The sequence below is a fragment of the Ixodes scapularis genome, unplaced genomic scaffold (assembly GCF_016920785.2).
Source record: "Ixodes scapularis isolate PalLabHiFi unplaced genomic scaffold, ASM1692078v2 PGA_scaffold4__175_contigs__length_147842914, whole genome shotgun sequence".
Taxonomy (NCBI): domain Eukaryota; kingdom Metazoa; phylum Arthropoda; class Arachnida; order Ixodida; family Ixodidae; genus Ixodes; species Ixodes scapularis.
Genome location: NW_024609879.1, coordinates 11328092 through 11350392, shown reverse-complemented (window position 1 = coordinate 11350392; position 22301 = coordinate 11328092). Strand labels below are relative to the sequence as shown.

Below are 22301 nucleotides of genomic sequence, written 5' to 3'. Positions count from 1 at the left end.
TTTCAATCCTTCCTTAGGGTGTTAGGTTGATGCTTGCCCTACAATTGGCGTTCCAGACGCACTGAAATACCAATTACTCTGCAAGCTTCAGGCGGACTTCTTCAATTATATAGTGAGTTCAAGAATTAAAAAATAAACAAAATATACCTCTCAAGCGAGTTTCATTTACTTTGTTGAAGCAGAAATATCTAAAATAAATTATTAATGGCGAATAATACCCAATGATATTGAAAAAACATTAGGCTTTATTTAATTATGTATTTTCCATTGCTGCAGTCGTTTAAAAGACTCATAAATAGTTAAAAATACAAAATGGTAACTTGCATAACATATGATGTCTATCGTAGATAGAAGCACTTAAAAAAAGGCTCACACAAGAGGTGGGCGATAGATCGGTGTTCAAACACGTACTTCCTTCTAAGCGCGCACAGATACATTCGTTAGCAGACTTTTCTCTTGGAGCAACATACGTAGGGTATTCTAGAATTTGAACTAGGCGCTAAAGGAAGAACGCTGCCGGGAAGTACATTTAAACAATCTATGAGCTGAACAAACCATGGTTACCTATCTATATTTATACAAACATTATTAGCAGTCCTCCCTTACAGGTGATGAACAATGCACTGAAAAATAGCTTGCCGACTTCCTTTCTGTGGTTAAACTTACAATCCATGAAGCTCTTAGCACAAACCAGCCATCGCCGTGTTTTTTCTACTCTTAGACTTGAAGAACTCGCAATAAAGCTATAGTTCTAGAAAGCAACGGCTATTCCAAACATTTCATCAACAGGATCAACAAGAAGCTACGCCGCCCCATACGTGCAAGCTCCCGGCTCATTCCAGCAGTGTTTGCCTGTCGTACGTGAGGTACGTCAGGGAGACCATCGGATGTGTCCTTTGTAAACATGGGATCGCGGTGACTCACGAGCCGGTGTCCACCCATCCGTCACCGACTCCATCTCCCCAAAAAGAGACAGGGAAAGGAGATGTCTCGATGCCTCGTCTACCGCATCCCGTACGTGGACTGCCCTGCTATCCTACGTGGAGGAAACCAAATATTTCCCGAAACAGCCAGAAATACGACGTGAAAAAGTCTTCGTTCAAGGTAAGTGCCCTCGCCGAACACGAAGCAAAATGAGGTCGCTGCGAGTGTTTCGACAAAAGCGAAATCCCCTGCATAGGGCGGCTCTGACGGAAACGTCTGCACCTGGAATTCTATTCCATCCAGACAACAAAAGAAACCATTAACAGGTCTTCGGGAACTCTCCCAGCCGTGTACGTCTCAGGACTCTGCCACATCATAAAAAAACCAGGACTCAGCCAGCCTACATCAGCAGCACTTTTACTGTCCACCTGACGGTCACCCGTGAACAAGGGACCGAGATGGTCCTAAAACGTCGGAAGTTTTCTTTTTCTTAAAACTGTGCTGAAAATGTTTATTTTTCGTCAACGCACTTTGTTACAGCAGCAAAGCTCGGACTAAGAACACATATATTCACCCGCTAACGGAAGCACTACTGGTTTGCCCCTATGGGGAGGAGTGGTTCCCTAGATATCTTGGAAGACGGGCCCTTTCCGACATTGGCAAAGCTGAGATGACGTGCCACGTCACAGCCGCAATTCGGAACTAGCGCGGGCCTTAAATCAGCAACAGTTGTCGTCTACCCAGCTAAGCGAATTCGAAACTAATAGTACAGAGAGAGCTGGTCAGAGATTCCGCTAAATCTAGCGGAAAAAATTGCTCTGGGTTGTCACGTGAATTGGGGGGTCACGTGAACCCCGCCGAGGTCACGTGACCCCACAGAAAAAAATTTAGCGGGGGAACTTAGCGGCGCAATTTTTCCGCTAGATTTAGCGGGGAAAATTTTCCCCTAAATCTAGCGGGGAAACTTTTTCGCTAAATTTAGCGGGGAAATTTACCCATAATACACTGCGCGGTTACGCCGACGGCGACGCCGCTCAAGCCGGAAACGGGCGCCTAAGAGCTGCGCTCTAAAAGTCGCATTTCAATATAAAAGTTATCTTACATTTTGATAACGATAAAAAACACATTCAGGTAATTACACGCGGAATGGAAACAGGCCTAAATTTGACCCTCATGAATCCCATGCAAAAGATTGAATGTGTTATTGGTGGTACGTAGAAGCACTTTTGCCATAATATTTTGCCCTAACTGTTTATTTTAACACAAACATTTAATAAACCTTAAGAAAATAGATAAGGGATAGAGACGGCAAATAAAAGAAGTATTACCAGACGTTAAACATAGCATATAATTTAAACCCAAGTATTTTTAATGACTGTTGTTAATAGATTTCGAGGATATCTAAGCAGTTCTTATGAGTTGTGAATGCGAAAGCATAAATGTCATTCTTCCGCGTCCTTAGCTGCTCTGCGGTATACTGCGTGGACGGCCAGGTGTCGCTAATCCCGAGGTTGCGGCCACCGGCGACATAGATGCCTCAGGCGTCGCCATGTTCTGCGGCGCCGAGTGAAGCAAAAGCGGCTGCAGCTTCCCCCGCCCCCTTCTCCGGCAACACCTGACACGAGCGGTCGAGCGCGCGCTGTCGTGAAGCGACCGCCAATGGCTGCCTAGGATCCGTTTCGGTCAGCCAATGGGAAAATGGGCATTTCTTTCATGCTCTTTCGTGGTTACATACGGCGCCGGCTCCGTTTCGTGGGATGGTTAACGCTTTCGCATTAAAAACTAAATTTTAGTTCAATAGGTAAATTTAATTTCAGACTTCGAAGTTTTATTTTGTATTGATAGCACACAAATCTGGTGGTTTCAAAAATCAATCGCTTGCCAGTGTTGAATCGAATGACTGCATGTTACCAAGCTTCGGTACATCCATGATTTCGCTATGTTTAGATTTGGATGTATCCTGAGCACTACCAATTGTCAGTGGTAGAACTTTTTGATAAAAACACAGTTCTCTTTATCCCACACAACCAGTAAGTTGAGAATATATCAGTTTGAGTTTTGAGCAGGGCATGTGAAATATCTTTAGTATTAGATTTGGCCAATTTCATAACGAAGACTGCTTGTTCGAAGTTGTGCACCATTGAAATCACTCTTAGAAGTATCTTACCACTTCCACAGCTCCATTCTCCTCCTTCACCTCAACCGCCGCCATTTTCTCTTTGTCATGGTACAGGTTACGTTCCATATATTTTCCGTTCATCTGAAAAACACCCAACGCGAACTGAATGAAATATTACAAATTTTTGAGAAACGTAATATTGTAAACAATTTAATTTTTATAAAGACCTATTTTTCTCGAATTTCAGGAATTGCTTACGATTCGCGAAACATAGGTCCCGCGAAGAATTCCAGTAAAATGTAAATACATTGGAATCTATATTCAGATCCCACCGCGTCGCGAAAATTATAACCCACGAATTATTTAATTTTGTTCTTTCACCGTGTCACTCTCACGCACTTACTAATTATACGCCGGAGTGCAAACAGCCTCAGGTGTTTCGCGGGCAGAAAAATGAAAAGGACATCTTTTCATCCGTCATTTCGCTGACAAGCGCGCCTACTATCAAACAACGAAGTCAACGGCAGGGATGTTACACTGGCATACTATTCTTCGTTTCAGCTTCGGTCCTAGCGCGGCCGGTTTATGAGCCGAAGGGCCAATCAAACACCGCAAAAAACGCAGCGTCATGGCGTGCTCTTTGCGCTTGATAAGACTAGCCGGCGGAGGAGCACGCACAGAGAGACGGCGAATACCGGCTGGTCCTATCAACTGCAGAGAGCACGCCATGACTTCGTGCCTCTTTCGCTGTTTGATTGGCCCTTCGGCTCATAACATCGGCCGCGCTCGGTCCGAAGCTGAATCGAAGTATAGTCGAATATTGCAGAACACCAAACTGTTTTTGGTGGCGCCAAGTATTGTCATAGAAGATTGAACTGTTAGATGAAATGCGGTTTTAAAAAAAGCATAGTTTATGTCACAATGGACAGATTAATATAATACAAAGCAAAATATTTATTCGATTACATTTTGTAACAGTAAATTTTGAAGAAACAAATGTCTCAAAAGTTTGTTAGACAAAAGTAAATTACGCATTACTTCTCGTGATTTTCTTTCTTTTTTTAAAAAATCTGAGTTGTCACCTAAAAATGCCAATTTTTATGTCAATAAACGCGAAAGTTTTTTTATCATTTAATAACATCATGTCAAATAAGAAACACCAATCTATTGTTAAGTATGTGAAGTGTGCCTTCCCTAAAGTTTATCAGCACGTGTCACGGATCGGGAATCGCATAATGGAAGCTGAAGAACGGGGCATATGTTGATTATGTGTTTTCCCGTATGAACGTACCATTGTTTTTAAACAGTCGTATGTTCATACCTGACGTAACGTTTTATAGCGTTTGCATCTTATACTAAAATGAAGCATGTAACTTTTTTAAGAAAATGACAACCCACTGATACAATGATAAATAATAAGCTCTCCACGCGAACATAAATTACATAACTGCGCTAGCACCTTCCGACAAAAAACGCGTTTGAGGTTATAAAATAAAATGTATGGTGTAAAATCCAAGCAAAATAATATTTCGAAACCAAGAAAAAATCCTCTTTATGTATATGGTTGCACATTCCCGCGGACAAGCAAAGAACTTAAGCATTCTCAAGTTGCAAAACACGCACCAAGAAACCCACAGAGCGCTGTCGGTCCTCATAGTTCGGCCTAATGTACGCATTTTAAGATTGCACGGTTAAAGTTTGAACAAAATGGTTTTTCGCAAACAATTTAACGCCTACGAAGTTCCTTCTGATATGCACAGCGGGCCGTAATTCATCTAAAATATGTCATAAGGAAAAAACGGTTAAGTGCAGGTGAGCTGGTGTAAGTTATACATGATGATTGAAACTGTGTTTCAAACAACAGTCTCAGTTTTCAATCATCATGTATGCCATAAGAGGCGTTTTTTTTATCGTGGTATGCGACGCACCCCGAATTACAAATTATTTAGTAAATGCATGTAGCAATTTGTCATTTATGATAATGATTTAAGCGGCACGTTTTGATGAAAATGCTTTATTTTGCAAAACCGTGCCTATTCCCGAAATTAGCTGGCACCTGTAATCTATGTGAAAGGAATTTTTGACAAGTGCCCCGAGAATTAAAATAAAACTGGAATAATAAACTTAGGGATGGACAGAACAGCACATCTTTCGACTTTCAATACAAATAGGTTTCTGTGTTGGAAGTCGAAAGATGTGCGGTCATGTTCGTCCCTATGTCTATTCTTTCAGTTTTATTTAATTTCACTGACGCGCTCCCGTCAAAATAAATACCCCGAGAACTTACTGCCCGATGTACAAGTCCTTTAAATAAAGAATAATGGTGGTCACTAGATCAGGCATTGCCGGATGATCAGTTTCTAACCAAATATAGCATAAGCATATGAGATTATATGTAAAACTTCTGAATTTACTGTAAACTGACAAAAATATACGGTTAGTGTTTCAGTTTACAATCAAGAAATGGGGCTCATTTCTCGTAGGTGATGCCATTTATACCTATGTATTTGCCGGGTTTTTCTGGCCGCAGAGTTCCGAAAATCGCCTCGAACTTTGGAATCAAAGGTCTGTAAGCCTTGAAACTTTTTTCATCTTTTCTCGAAATCTGGCGCTCGCTACATTTGGACAAAGACCGGGCGCTCATAGTTCCAGTGTTTATTTTTGGAGTGAAAGAGAACGGTTTTCGTTTGCATTGAGAAAACCGGTTTTCGCTTCCTCAGTACGATTTTGATTTGTGAGTACCTCTAGGAGTCAGTTGGATATGTCGCCTCTGCTTAGTTTCACCTCATTTGTAATACATAATAAATGTGGCCGCGAAGTTCTTCTAAATTTGAAATAAGTAAGCATTATTGTAGCTAGGTAGCTTTTGCATATTGTTTAAATTCCGAACGCTGTTTGAACTTCCGTGGCAGTTGATAGAGAACACAAATTATACAGTACAGAAATAACTGGCACTACCGATTGTTTACAGCAGTGGTTCTCAAATGGGGGTCTTCGGACCTTTTTGGGGTCCGCGTAGCTCTGCCTCAGCAGTTAAGCTCGGCACTAAAAGTTTTATCTCTTCTGAGATTGAGATGAAACGTTCCAATTTCCGGGTGAGTTTTCTCGTCTGTATGTCAATCAGAAAATTCTACTTCATACTAACCCTTGGTTATATTCATTTAATAAATCATTACCATAATTAACCTATTCCTTTCCCTTCCCCTCGCCACGAACGGGGTCCTCCATCATCTCCACCGATCCACAAGGGGTCCGCGAAACATCGTTGGTTGGGAACCACTGGATTACAGCAATGAGCTTTACTGGTGGCCTAGAGGGTTTTTGCTCTGAGGACTAACACATTTGACCGGCCTTGCAAAATTCGAATTCCAAACTTACAAACCTAAATTGGGCACGCGAACGCAGTTTCGGTTGGAGATTTACGTTCATTAGTTAAGGTCTGAGGTAGGGAAATATTACAAATAAAACACTCGGAGCCCGTGCATTTTCCTTCTCCCATTCACGCCCATTTGTCATCTGCACACTGGTTTATGAGCTCGCATTCGAATGGCTTGCGAAGCGCGAAAACGCTAAAAACCAGGAGCAGAGCTGGCATTGGAGCAAAATAATTGGGGCAATAATAATTTGAACAAAATATATGAGCAACGACCACCTGGGATTATGCTCCTAGAGCACCGTGCAGAAGACGATAATCTAGTGCAGGGCATCGTAAATTCACGACCGCCGTTTTTGCTATTTGTTTATTGTTTTAGCACATCTGCCTTGAGCTCTAAAAAAAAAATACACATTGCACTTCTTAGGAAACTACGTTCGGGTACCCCGATTCAGGTTTGTACACATTTGGAATTTTAATTTTGCGAGGAGTGCAAACTGTCTATAAGGAAACAGCTTGAAACTGAACACTTAAAGACCAAATGTGTTAGTGCTTAATGACGCAATATCTAAAAAAAATCTACGGGAAGTACTTGCGTACTCGGGTATCGAAGAAGACTTCCGTACGTATTTTTTTAATTAACTGCTTTCTTGGTATCCAAATAAATCTAGTGACACGCGTTCCTTCTATTTAGACAAACGGTGCATTAATCAAGATTACGGGTGTTTTGTCAAAGATAAGCCTGATTCTGAATCATTCACTGTATGTCACACAACACAAACTTAGGTGCATCAAGTATTTTTCTCATCGCTTAGAGCTGATGTACACGAACATTAAAGTTAGATTAATATGGTTTATGACATGCATTCAATGCTGCTTTCTGAACTACAGTTCATGAAGAGAATGTGGACACTATTCTAATTGCTAATGAGATATTTAACCCTGATAGTGCAGTCCTATGCTTCAAACTTTTATATTTAGCTGGTCTTTAAGGACTCTGCAGCCAAGAGATGTCAAAGTTGATGTAAAAATAAACATGATAATATTTGTCCCGATTCTCAGCATTTTGGTGACAAAACTCAAGAAAGTGCCCATATTCGACCTCACTGCCTGGTTATTCAGTCGTTCACCTGTATCTTTCGGCCTCAATCACCGAACAGGGATTAGAGTTAAGCTTCATTACTTGCGGTTTTGTATTCATCTGGCTGATTTGGCCTATGCATGTTACATTATCGCTCCTAAGGCAAACCAGTGAAAAGTCCATTAGTGACTTTCCTCCGGTTAGTGAGGGCCAATGCAAAGTACCCAAGCCCTGTCTGGCCTCTCGGAGCAAAACACTATTCGGCCCACTTCATGCCCTTTGAGATGCCAAACTTGAGTCAAGCTAGCTTTTTCCTTCCGCGGTGTTTGCGGGAGCGGAACGGAATGGGCAAAAGGATGTCATAAAACGAATTTAGGAGGGAATTTGCAACAAATATTTTTAGAGCTATATTTACTACTCGAAACGAATATCTCGTAAGCGCCAGCGGGATCTCAAAGTTAATTGTTACACTTCGTTTGAAGTGCAATGAAAGAACGAATATCAATAAAAAAAAAACATTTAGAGATCATAGGAAGCTTCCGAAAGACCGCAAGCACCACGTGATAGACCTGTGCGCAGGCCAGAAATTGACGGTGGCGGTGCGCCGCAGTGTACCCTTCCGGTAGCGGTGTGGACAGAGGCGTTCAGCCGGCACTCCACACCCAAAGTGTGGCGGCGACGCCGGGGTTCCGGTGATTTCACCGGCGGCGCTGGACGACTCCGGCGTAAAGCAGGGGACAAACATAAGCGGTGAAAACGGACACCAGCATCTATGGCCACAGGTGCTGGCGTCTCTGCGTCGCTGTAACGTGCGCACCTCGCGGCGCGGTGCCACTCCGATCTGGTCGGCCGGATGTTAGCACGCGGTGCGCCTAGCCGCGAGCGCCGGAGAAGCAAATATGGCGACCGTTTGTTTGATCGGTTCGTTTGGGGTTTGGTGCTGTGTGCGTCGCAAACTATCTCGTGAGAACAATCTAGTCGCCTGCGAAGTTATTTGCACTCCCAGGGGTGACACGGAAGGTCTCGTGAGATCACCATCTCAACTAGCAACAAACGAATCTTCACGAACGACAACGACGGGGCCGAGAAGCGGCGGTATGACTCCGAGTGAGCTTGAACATGGTTAAAATTGCGCACAAATAGAAAGGAACAGAGAAGAGGGAAGAGAGAAGAGACAAGCGCAAACTCACAACTCGATGTATTGAAGGAAGAAAAAAGAACAGCCCTCGGTATCAGCTCGAGCCGAGGCCACACTCGCACGGGGGCACCCGAGCACGCGGAGGACACACACCATCAACCACACTCGAACGACTGTAGAAAGGCTATTTCTTTGTCGGTTAAAGCCACAGAAGGATGGCTGACGCAACGCTCGCCTAAGCGGAGTATACTAAAGGCTTCAAAAATTTCGCGAGTGTGTTTTTCGGTGAATCTGCCAATTATCGAGCTTTTCGTAAAGAAACGTGTACACTCACACGCTTGACAATGCAGAGGTAGGTGACCCCCCACTGTTGAATTTAGAGAAAGATTGTGCTCCCTTAACCGGTCATTAATACACCGTCCCGTCTGTCCTACGTAGGATCTGCCACAGGAAAGGGGAATGCTATAAACCACTCTGGTTGAACAGGGCACGTAAGGGCGGACGTGTTTTGTGCGGCACCTGTGTTTTGTAATATTTTCTATTTTTGCTCGAACTTTAGAACAAATTTGACCCATTTTTTGGGGTGCCGACATCACAAGGGGACTCCGTACCTATTGGCTACCTGCTTGAGATTGTGAGATATTCTGTGTATATACGGAACCACCACCACTCTTTTTTTGTCGATATCACGTGCAGCTTTTTCGCATCCTTTTACTTTTTTATCAGAGTTCCTACCACTTCGGTTAGCACCTGCGCTGGAAAGCCAGACGCCGTAAGCCTCTCAATTTGAGTATTAAAACTGCTTTTGATGGTGTGGAGGCATGACTTCTTTAGGGCTGAAGTAAGGCAGGAAAGAGCCATGCCTCTCTTTGCGACTTTTGAGTGCGAGGACGTATAGTGCAGTAAACCTTTTTTAGAACGGGGTGAAAATGACCAGCACAGGTGGTTTGTTTGCAAAGATAGAGAAAGGTCTAGAAATTGCAACACACCTTCCTTAGGAGTTTCACAGGTAAAAATAAGTCCTGAACCGCACTTCTGGAATATGTCCATGATGCTACTAATTACATTATTGTCCAATGTCTTTTGGTACACTAGCAGAAAATCGTCTACATACCTAAACACGTCAAGAACTGGCATAGACGCTATGGCCGTCTTAATGGCGCGGTCGACCCCCGCAAGAAAAATATCACTTAGGACCGGTGCAACGCAAGAGCCTATACAGACTCCCGACTTTTGCAAGAATACCCCGTTTTGCCACCCAATGAATGTCGAATTAAGATAGAAATGTAGCAGCTCAAGAAAACTTTCTATAGGTACACCACTTGAGTTACGGAACGAGAGCTCACCGTGGGACTCAATACAGGACTTAACAGAGGCAAGTAGATGTTCGTGGGGAAGCGAGTAAAAAAGATCTTGAACGTCCACGCTGAAAACACTGTGATTGGACAGTTCATTTGACCTTAGTAATTCAACGACGGCTTCCGAATTGCAGACTCTAAAGGGATCCGTAATCTTCACACCCGAAAGGTGCTTTTGAAGATAGGCCGACATCTGCCGTTACCATGACCCTCTTTCGGTGACAATTGCTCGGAAAGGGCAGGCTTCCTTGTGTGTTTTGGCACTAAAGAAGACTTCAAGGTGTAGCCCTTCAGCTTTTTTGATGTTGCTTGCTAACTGGTTCAACGTGAAACGTTGACAAAGGGAGAGTGCCTGGCTCTTGGCCTTCTTCAGGACTATCTGCACTTTCCGGAAGTTCTCCTGAACCGCTGCGCATGCTTTTTCATTATACATGCCTTCGGGCAGTATCACAAAAGAGCTTTCTTTGTCCGCTTCCAAGACACGCTGCTGGTTGTCAACCAAAAAGTTAACAACTTGTCTAGGATCTTGGGCATGAACTCCCCTTGAGGCCAGATAGAGCGTCAACACATTCGGAAACGCATCTTGATCTAACCTCTTCACTGGTTCTGTAGGCAACCTTCCTTGCCAAAGTAAGAAGCTCCGGTGGTCGCAGGTTCGGTTCAAGGCAAAACTTGGGACCCAGACCCAAGGTTGTTTCTAGGTTCTGGTGAACCGCTACATTTCCGAGGTTGGTAAATCGTCCTGCAGCTGACACAGATCTTTTCTTTTTTGGGAGGTTATGCCGAATTCTTTGCCACAAAAACTCGGTTACGTCAGCCAATGTCCTATTCATTTTCGGAAAGGAACGCCGTTGCCTCTCCAAATTGCCCTCGCGTGCACCACAGGCGACCCATAGGCAGTCTTTGAAGAATCGGGCCTGGCGCCAATACTCAGATCTTAAGATTCTGCAAATCCTTCTTGTGTGACCAACGGATGGTGCAAGGAAGCCACTCAGTCCTAGAAGTTCAACAGGACAAGTACCTTGTTTGATGTGCCAGGATGCGGTTCGGGCGCTGCACACACATTGGGCGGCCAGGTTGACGAGAATGATAGGGTCTGTGTAGGGTAGATTATAGTAGACAGAGGAAAAGCCCGATGCACAAGAAATAGACTGTAGTAAAGTGGTTAGTTGGGCGAGTTGGTAATGATTGAACATGGTTAAAATTGCGCACAAATAGAAAGGTACAGAGAAGAGGGAAGAGAGAAGAGACAAGCGCAAACTCACAACTCGATGTATTGAAGAAGAAAAAAGAACAGCCCTCGGTATAAGCTCGAGCCGAGGCCACACTCGCACGGGGGCACCCGAGTTTGGTTTGGAGCTGGTGGTTTGAGTTCAAGGTGGGGAATCTGTTTGCCGGCATGTTACTGCCACAGCTGATGGAGGAGTTAGCACAAGGGGAATAGAAAGGATGCCTAAACAATGCACTTTGTACGTGAAAGACCTTTGGCGTTGTCAGGTTTGTCGAGCCAGCCATTCGATGCCGGCGGGGAGCGAAGAAACGTGTTATGTGGTTCAGAAGTTCTCTGCTGGGTGAGTACTTTGGAGTGCGTTGGTAGGTATTTTGTCTCATGCGTGATGTTTTTATGATGCTCGGGAATAACGCTTTGCAACTGTTCATTTGACTGTCCCTATCGTAACACCTGATAATTATTGCATTCGATGTGACTTCCTGACATAAAGTCAATGAAGCCTCTCCATGTACTTTCGAACGAGAGCGCCAAGACTCTCATGAAAACTGGTCGGGTCTCGTTCAAGCGATTTGCGCTAGATTTTTGTGCTCCATCTGAGCCTCTTCGGACCCCTGAATGCCTTGGTAGCGGCGTTCTGGGGTCCGCATACCTTCAGCGGTGTATTTTCTTCAAGACTGACCCGCCCTGCACCTTCAGTTGTCTCTGCGAAGTTGGACACGTTGCAATCAATTTTGAAATATATGTTTATATAGTCTACACAATTATTGATTGAAACGATTTTCATTTTTAATTTTTTTTTATTTGAAGTGTATTGGGTAAAAAACAAAAAACAAACACGACGGAGGTAGTGCTGTGAACATACGTTTTGCGCTAATGTTTTCTTCCACATTATTGCTCTAATACTGATATAATGGTAGCACAACAACGTTTATGCCGTTTTTTTTTATTTGAATACTTTAATTTACGTTTTGGGCATAAATATTGTGTTAGGGACGAAACTCCTTAGTGTCTAGCCTTGTCCGCCTGTCCGTCCGGACGGCGTCCGTGCTCACATAAAAAGAAAAAAAATGTTTGCGCAGTCGACAGGATTCGAACCTGTGCGGGGAGACCCCGATGGATTTCCAGTCCATCGCCTTAACCACTCGGCCACGACTGCGGGACGAGTAGGGGGCTCCGAGATGTGGTAGTAACTCAAGAGCTGGGGATGTGGATGAAACGTTGCATGTAGCCGCTCAACGTCTATACAGGAGAGGGCGCTGCGGTCAAATGCGTATATAATCGCGTTAAACTTTGCATGATTTGGCTCAACGTTTATAGACGAGAGGGCGCTGCAGTCAAATGCTCAAATGCGTAAATAACCACGTTCCATACCACAGCTCCTCCTTCTGGCATGGACCGTTGACCTAAGTGGTGGAGATGCGTTCCCACGGTTTCTAAAGGCTCCAAGCTGATCCGCTAGAATAACCACTGGCTCTGCATTTCGCCGACCATAAAGCAGCAATAATGAAGTCGAAACGCAACCCGGAACTCAGCACTACCTATGAGCAATAACAAATAATCGGCACCATCAGCACTACCTATGAACAATAAAATCAGTATCATCAGCACCACCAGAGCTTCGCCCGAGTCAACATCATTCACTACGTGGAGATAAGGTCATTTTTTTAAAGCGACGTACTGGCAGTCGCTCTACGATCGGCGCCACTGGTGGCCCAGCAACTATGTGCCGATCGCGCGACGGGCTTTTGCGTGCATGTGTCTTGGATACACATACATCTCCGTGTGTCGCCAGGTAGTGCGCCATGCGTAGTGCCGCGCTACGTCCAGTTTCGCCGCTCATGTGTTTTATGCTTAAGGCAGGGGAAGCAGCGATAAAAACGGTCGCCGCGCGGCAGCGCACTGCTGTATCCATAGCAACCGGTGCAGGCGTCCCTACGTAACTTTCGCGTGGCGCCGCGGCGCTCGGATCTGGTCGATACAGATAAAGCTGCTCGGTGCGCGTGTGGTGCGCCTAGCGGCGAGTGGCGAGTGGTGTCCAGCGCCTAGCTACAGCGCTCGCGTGTTAAATGCTTAACTTCAGGCGGCAGTGGCGCAGCGCGGCGGCCCACGGGTCTACCACGTAACTCGTGGCGGCTCCAGCGGGCGCCAACTACAAATTTCTTCGCGCTGCAAATGTAGCTTTAAACATTGTCTTTGTTCGTTGTATATTGAATGATTACATCCTTTTCTCATGCAGGCTGCTTAAAATTGTCTTGTCCTTTGCTTTTTTTATGGCAGGTCACAAAATCAAGCATGCGTCTTCTTAAGAGCACTGTGTTACCTAAGCGCGCCACGTGGAGTGCATAGCCTGCAATGTGTGGTACTCTTTTTTTTTATATAGACGTGCAGTTATGATTGACGGCTCTATTTTAATTGTAGGGCATGTTTAATAGTAATGCTTACCGGAGTTACAACTGGCTCCTTGCCACTGAGGTCTGTTAGAACCAAGTTTTCTGAGAGTATTGAACTTTTTTCCAAGTGAAGTATTAGGCCTTCTTTAATGTGGATCACTTTTTCACTTAAAATGCCTCTGCTTTCAAGGAGCTTTGGATAAGCAACTTCAAAGTTTCGGGACTCACCTGTAAAAACATCAATAAAGCTGAACTTAATAGTCAAATACAAAGCCTCTTTACCGTCCTACAGCAATAGTGACATAAATATTCCCGCGAATGTATTTAATACATGGTATTCGGGTAACTCCGGGCCGCCATGATATGTCGCAGGTGAGACTTCCGGTTAGGATATTGTTTGCATGTGTTTAAAGGGCAACATCATTGCTCGTGTGTTTCGCATTTAAATCTGTCTTTCGGTATGCTTACGCCTCTACTGGCCTTTTGAAGTACTTTTGGGCTTAGCAATTGAGAGAACAACTTTACCGTGGAAGATCCCCACGAAAGAAAAAATGGCGCGTGCCTCCGCCTTCGTGCTCGAAATGTCTCAAACGCGCGCCACGATTTCACGCTCAGTACTCTCCTACGCATCATCGCTTAATTTTAATATAAAAAGCACACATCCGACTCTTCTTGAGAGCGAAGAATTTTGATCGAACGAATCACCCACTTCACTTCTTATGCAAATAAATATTAAATGAAAGGTTAATTAATATTCGCCACTTTCGGACGTTCGGACGACGGATAATATAACTTTATAGCATAAACTGAATCCAGACGCTTATGACACAGACCAACTTGGTACTGCATAAAATATTTAATAACTAAAATAATAGTTTTTATTTTTTTATTTTAGAGAAAAATCATTTTCTAACCTTAATTTGTTGGTGTATTTGAGCTTGTGAACAGATGATTTACGCGAGATTTCTGAACAAACTCCAGCAATATCCACCAAAATAACTACGAATACAACGTCAATGATAAGAGATCGTGTCCGCGACGTGGAACTGAAACCCAAGTTCAGTTCCACGTCAATTTCAGACAGGCCAAAGTTGAAGTTCAAAAATGTATTTCTTTTTTTTTTTTCATTATGCAATAAAGCGTCTCTTTGTGACACGATTCAAGCGAGACCTGAAACATAGCATAACCCCACTGGTACCATCCTTTGGATTTCATAACTCGCTCACGTCGTCAAACGCAACAATTGTGTTAACAAAATTTAAAAAAAAAAGAATTATTTGAAAAAATGGGAGATATCTCCAGGGATGTCACGTGATGGTAACAAATCGGACGCGAAACTAGTTTTCTAAGCTTGTTCGCCTGGGTTCTAGAATATGAAAAAAAAAAAGTGCCAACATCGGCACAGACATGTTGGCTTACATAGCAGCCCACCCTCAGGCTAGCGTGCGTGACGTGAGCACTGATGTAGCTGTACTAAAACCGTCCGTTTGCAGGATTCTGAAGGAATCTAGGCTTCACCCTCCCACGTTTAGCTGCGTCAGAATTTTCAGGCTAGTCACTCCCAAAACAGAGCTGACTTTGCTAAACGAATTACGATCAAATTTGAAGAACCAGACTTTTTCAACACCGTGCTGTGGACATTTTGAAGCAAACTTTTCGCGAAACAACCAAGTAAACCTCCTCAACGCCCATTACTGGAGCGAGAAAAATCCCCACTGGCTGGCGCAGTCGCGACATCAGTACCAATCGGCCCTTAACGCCCAGTGGGGGATCACCGACGGCAGCATCGCTTGTCCCGTCTTTTTTGACCTGACGCCAACTGGAAACCCCCGTAAGAACGAGATCCTTGCAGGTGCAGTGGATGATTTCGGCTGTAGTCTTCTATTGGCACGCCTTCTACACCTCCTGCTTTAGCACGACGGTGCCGCCGCTCACAGCTGTAGCCAGCCTCAAGCCTAGCTCAACGGAGCCTTGCAAGAACAGTGTGAAGGGAAGTACGGGTCTGTGGCATTGCCTGCTACGTCACCGAGCGTGACGCCCCTTGATGTCTTCTTGTGGAAGTACGTGAAAGACCATGTCTACAGCACCAAGCCCACAACGCCAAGCGCATTGAAGGTAACAATTACGCAAATTTGCCGCGATATTCCTGGGCGTATTATTAGGAGTGCAACAGCGGACGTGTTAAAAAATATGTGAGTTCTGTATCCTTTCAGGTGGGCATTAATTCAGGCACGTTCTGTACGCAGCCAACTCTGTTTAAAGAACTGTTTTGAACCGTTGTCAGATTAACGTTAAAGCTGGAGACTCCTTCATGACGCGGTCTTGATGCCATTATAACTAAATCTCCGCGTCAGAACGATGTCAACATCAAGGACAACTCTGCCTGTTTGTCTTTTTAGTAAGGCGAGCCTTATATGTCGCATCGTTCAGTCGACCTTCAAAAAGTCTGTGAGCGAGAACACATCGACGACACGAAAACGACGAAATCACGCTCAAACTGTATATAAACTGCGTCGTCAGAGAGCGTGCTGTTTTCGGAGGTTCGCTATCACGTTTACGTCGGTGCGTGGGCTTTCGCTTCCAAGTCGTCTTAGGGATAACATGATAAATACTCCCCGTGACTTTTTCCGGTGAGACGTGTTGCGCGTCTATTTTTTTTTTAATGTTTTTTCAAATGCATTTTGTTTGCCTTTTTTTACTACCTTATTTTTTTATGAACAAATAAAATTATCATTTTCTTCCGTTGCCTCCAGTGAATACGTTATCGCGGGTAGAACTCGCGCACGCGCTCTCTCTACCCTTTCCAAAATGCGGCAGCGGGTGCTGAAGTATATCTTGGGGTCCACACAAACACGAAGCCCTGTCTTGTATAGCGCGAGAGCGATAAGGTGGGCTTTGTTCGTTCAGAGCACGTATGAGAGCGCTGCAATCGCAACGCGCGGGCACCTTGTCACAAGGTTCCTTTTTTTAATTTCGCGGGCTTTCTTTTTAGGTTAAGAAAGACAAGCGCGCAATGTATATCATTTAAAAACACCTTCATTGAGTGTTCCTTAGTGGGCTCTACAGGTTACCAAAACACACCTTGGCTTTTAAACGAGTAATTATAAATTAACTAAATATTCCTAGTAAACTCAAACACTAGACGCACTAAAAAGTTGTGGTGTTTCCCAAAAAGTTTTTTAAAAACATATACAGTTAATTTAACTCTCGCCAAGCGCTCCATTTTTTTTTATTGGCCAAGCGTTGTGCAAGTTATCGGGGACACTTTTTATACACTCCGCAATTGAAAAAAAAAGGAAGACAAAAACATTTGTTATGTGAATACACCGCACTATATGAGTTGCGTCTGCGGTCGGTGTGGTTTACACAATCTCTCTTTCCTGTGGAAGTATTTATATAGACGCTTTGCAGCAGCCGTGCATGGGCGGCGCCATAACCGACTTTCCGTGTTTCCTTCTACTTTTTGCGTTTGCTTCACTTCATCATTACCACAGCAGGAAAGGTTATTGCCATGATAGTTTCTCCTTTGTTGCTCTCCCAAGCGTTGGCCTTTCCGGACGCTCGTGAACGCCCGCTTCAATGGCTACGCATCTCCGTAGGACAAAAGAAGGTCAGCAATAGCGGCAGTAATCTGGCATACGTGCAAAGAGTCTATAGGACAACCGGGCAGATGAGTAAACGACCGGCTTCGTGAGCACTCTCTTTTTTGACGGTGCGCTGCATCGGGACTTCTCGCTGTACCTAGTAATGGATAAGGCTGTACTCCACACTTATATAATGTTGAAACACTGTCCAAATATCAGAGAAAGATCGCTAGAGTAATTTAGATTGCTTTTTGAACCTGTCTTCTGTGGCAGTGGAAAAGTTTGGACGTGAGGTTTGTGCCGGTGTTGAATCAATGAACCCTTTTGGTGGTGACTTATCTCTTATTAATCAGACTGTCAGATTTATGTTACCGTGAGTGTAATATAATACATCCCTGTACAGTTTTTTTTAATATTTTTTGGGGTCAACCTATTTTGTTTTGAAAGAGAACGAGTTTCGTTAGTCAGGGCTGTATTTGTTTTTCTTCTTCTCGTCCTTGTGTTCATTTTTGCTCTCTTTTTTATTTCTTCGAACAAGCACCGACTCGACCATCTTCTACCCTTACTTCAGTTCCTTTAAAAAAATATTCTCGTGTTAAAATAAAACACCCCCTTATATCAGGCGTGGAAAATTCTAATCAGTGAAAGCTTGCAGATTGCGATAGGAGTAGGCAAGAACGCAGCTCGCTTCAGTGATAAGGCTTTTCTCCCGGGAAAAAATAATTAGGTGTTGCTTAAACATGACCTCTAACCCTACAGAAATAGCAGGCTGGCATGTTTATGTAGCTAACATAAAATAGCACCCGATTCATAAAAGTTTTCGGATATTGCTACTTTATTTTAGTAGCCGAATAGATTAAAACGATTGAGTAAACTGATTTTTTTTTCGGGAACGATATGCACATCAAAACGAAATTCTCAAAAATTCTTAACAAGAGGTTCGGTATCAATGAGAAACAAAAATATAGACTACAATATTCTGCCGTACTTGCGGTAAGGCTTCGAAAGGCACAGAAAGGACTATTTTAGACAAATATAGTGTCATAATATGAATAAATTTGAAAGATCCCAGGTTCAAATTTCAGCTAATTTTATCATAGCACCTTGAGTGAACAATATGTCATTAAGATATTTGTAAACTACACAATTAGCCAGCCATTTCATGATCTTGTCGTGTGCTGACCGGTGGAACATTCCAGCGCAGACCCCCAGTACTACTTACTCAAGAAAACATAAGTGCACGGTACTTTTACTTAGTTTTACTGAATTTGCAATTTATGATGTTGGTGTTAGAGTTAAGCCTGTCGACTACTTAGAAGTCTCCGTAATATCACTAAAAAAGCTTAGCGTGTAATCACAAACATTTTTTTTGTGAAATCTGTATGCGGTAAACATTGTAAAAAAAAACTATATCCTTTCAACATTACTGAAGCGTAACAAAATGTTAGTGTCCTTCCATAAATGAAATCAAAACAGACACTTGGAAAACACGGAGTTCAAAGTGTAGCGAGAGATATTGTGGATGGTGTAATCACTGTAAGAAACAATAGCGTTTCCTTATCCGGTTATTGAAAATCGAGCTCCCTTAACATTAATGAACTTCGCTAACACCTCCTGGATAGGGAAGCCGTAGAGCTGATTTTTCTATGCCACCCACCAAAAGCCGTCGCTGACCAGAGATAGAAACGATAATTGAACACGAGTACCAGCTGAACGCCGACGCAGCCTTTCTGCCCATTCTGTTTTGTGCTGGCCATCAGTAAGTGATGAGGAAAAATCAGTACGACGACCATGTTATCAGGAGTTGTGGACGTCGTCTCATATTCACTGCTCTTCTTCATTGATTCGATTATCAAAAGTTGCTTTTCAGTTGTGTAAATACTAGAAAAGCGGTACTTGCATCTTCGAACAGATTTTAAACAGCTTAAGTTTTAATTTTATGCGCGCATTTGTTGAGTACATTCCAACATGCTAGCTAGCATGCAAGGGTCCGTTTACAAAGCATCGTGTGCATATGTTTGACTAAATTACGTCTAGCTAAAGCTGTGCATTGACGAACATTTGCGGGTCGTGTGCTGTGCGACAAGTTACACCTTGAATAGGTTGGCAAGCCTGATAGAAATCAGGGTTGTCTCGGTAACACACATCTGTTTCTTCATGTAAATATCTGCATTACTACGATATTGAACCTCAGATCACCGAAAGTGTCATACAATATTTAAAAACACTCCAAATGCTCTCTGTATAACAAACTTTAGTACATTTTGTCATGGCGTATAATATTTTGTACTCAGTTCCAACAAGCTATGTGGGGCACAAAGCGTAATGGTGGTTCTGTAAAATTGCTTTGACATATACGGAAGCACGCGTATGCACTAGTATATATGATATCTACTAAACTTACAATTCCAAATTAAGTGGTTTGTCAGGAACAAACCAATGAATTTTACTAAAAATTATACATACCTCTCGCAGTGGCATTTTGGATTAAAGCCGACAAAGCGCACATAAAAATATACCGCATCATTTTCTTCTCTACAAGGTGTTAGCTGTTTTATCATGAGTTTTTATAGAAAATGAACATCCTGTTAGTTCAATACATTGACCCCTTCAGTATTGACCTTTTTATTTTCTGGTGCTAAACGGCACCGGAAAATTACGTAAAAACGATGAAAGAGCGCATAGTGTGTTCTTTAATGGTCAACGGCAGTTGTTGCGTTCTTGAAATTTTTTTACAAGAGATTTGGATGTAGTTGACGCAGTATAAGATATTTGCTTTAGGAGTGTTGATTTTGTAGTGTGGTTTCATTTGAAATCGAACATGCGTGTCTAAGTGTGTGTTTTGATTCGCTTAAAAACATATATTTAGCCCCATTTCGCTTATAAACTAACCCACTCCGGTTATTTATTTTTTTATTTCTCCACAAATTTTTTGGACTAAAGCTAGGTAAAACGCTTCGTTTAGGCTGTTTTTTTTTATTCAGTTCTGGCAGTTCTGATAAAAGGGTAAAGGAGAATCACTCAGTAATTATTCTTGTTATCGTAAGTTGCATGGCCGTTTGACCAAACCGCTTTAACATATTTCATGCCCATAATAAAAAAGAAAAAAACACACATTTTTTACCTTTTTCTGCCAAATCTGGAGCCTTGAATCTTCGGATTCGTTGTAAATTTTGCTTACTAAACACCATATGCCTTTAGGCCTATTCATATGCTATCGACAGTTACCATTTTAGTTAAATTTATTTAGAGAAATAATAGCTATACGTTTTTAAATTTTATCAAAAAGTTAATGTAGCCATACTTTGAGCCCATATTATCTAAAAAAGAACTCTTTTTTGTTTCAGCGGGTAATCTGTTTGTGCAGGTAATCGAAATTACCCCTTTTTCGTTGTATTTTAGTTCGTGTGCGTAAACACACATTCACCCGAATCGGCTGTAGGATAGTTTCTCAAGTTGGCTTTAGTGCGAGGCTTTTAGCCTTAGAGTGCTAAGGGAAGGGGTTCGGAAGTGTTCTAGAGGTGAAGGGGCCACAGAACGAGTGAGCTAAAACATGTATTTGCTTTTATCAAATAATATCCTGCCTTGGTCGAGTGTTTTTTTAAGCTTAAGGAAATACAAGGGTTGATTAGGTGATTAGATGAGGAGATGAATACCGTATGTTATGTAATCTATCAATAAAATGAGAAATCCTTTCTTCTGTTGCGACGAGCCCATTGGCTATAATGCGCCTACACCAGCGTCCTTAGTTTGTCTTCTTTTTTTAAATAGTGGTGGAGATGGGCCGACGTGCCCCCAATACTAGAGCAAGTCTGTCCCTACTCCGGCGCTGTTCTGACGGCACTGGAAAACAATGTTTTTTAATGATGATGCTGCTGATGATGATGATCACAATGATGGTGATGATGTTGATGATGGTTATTATTATTATTATTATTATTAATTAAGTTAGAACACATGAATCGGGGTGTATATTCACATATCTTTTTTTTATCTCAGACTAGCATTTATATTATTTGTCGTCCCGCATCGTGTTTGTGTTTTTTTATTTGTTATGTTCATTACCTCCCAAAAGCGCTCGGACTCAACCCTAACGGTTTTTATAACCAGATGATACATTCGCACGGTAGACCTTTTGTTGTCGTTGGCACTGCAGACTCCTATCTGCTCCAGCTCCTTATAGTCGAAGTTGTATAAAGTTTTAGCAATGTGTGACGTTCATAGATATGGTCAGGTCTCAATACGATGGCCGACATGAAATATTATATGTCAGAATAAATGTTTTCTTATTATGAAACAACTCAACATGACTGTGCTAAAGTCAGTTTTGTAAAAGGCGAATGGAAAACAGTTCTTGCTTTGTCTTTCTATCCCTCAGCGAGTACAGAAAATAAAATAAATTGATACAGCACACGTGCACCCATGATGTTTGCTTTGAGCTGATCTTTATTCATTTTAGACGGAGTGAATAGAACGTTCTAATATCCATTTTGAATCTCAGAAATATCGGGCCGGTCTCCTAAATAGCCCTTATCAACGATATTTTAATACGAATTCCTTCCAGCAATTCTTAATTACTTTCACAGCATGTTTAAGTGCGGAATCTAGATAAAACAATCAGGATTATCCTTGTCCAGTTCTTGGTGGCTATGTTCAATATCTAAAGGCTAACCTTCCACGTACTGTAAAAATGGCACACATTTTTCACACGAAAGTGGGCCTGCAGTTCTGTCCATTTCAACAGCAGGTGCTTTTATCATTCGCTGATTAATCGTGAATTACTTAAACGCTTACAGAAATAAACATCAGGGCCCGTTTGCTCAAAGCACTAACCGCGTCTAAAGTTAGCCGCAGTACCTAGGAGAGGGATTTTGAAATCACGTGACTGGCTCAGTAGGGATGCGGGGAGACATGGGCGGTGCCCCGGTGAGTGAGCGCTGCTCGCTTTAAAACTAATATGTCGTTGTAGCTGCAATATCGGGTGCGTTAGACAGCAACGAATGGTGCCGGAGGCTTTCGCTTTGCCTTAACTCACCTAAATCGCAATGCATGAGCAATGACCTCGCCGCATTTTTTAGATAGTCTTTCAATTCTGGCCATTCG

At 42.9% G+C, this 22301-nt stretch overlaps 1 protein-coding gene and 1 non-coding gene across 2 annotated transcripts in view; both read right to left on the bottom strand.

The window, feature by feature from the left end:
• LOC115330940 (venom metalloproteinase antarease-like TtrivMP_A) overlaps window positions 1–19725 on the bottom strand; it is a 107589-nt gene extending 87864 nt beyond the window's left edge. The window contains exons 1-3 of the mRNA XM_042293382.1: window positions 19665–19725; window positions 13667–13842; window positions 3092–3184 (exon numbers count right to left, since the gene is read on the bottom strand). Coding sequence (XP_042149316.1) covers window positions 3092–3184; window positions 13667–13842; window positions 19665–19725 — 330 coding nt within the window. The remainder of the gene's footprint in view (window positions 1–3091; window positions 3185–13666; window positions 13843–19664) is intronic.
• On the bottom strand, window positions 12299–12380 carry Trnas-gga. Its single transcript has one exon. It is a non-coding gene; the product is annotated as a tRNA-Ser (tRNA).
• Window positions 19726–22301: the final 2576 nt, after the last annotated feature.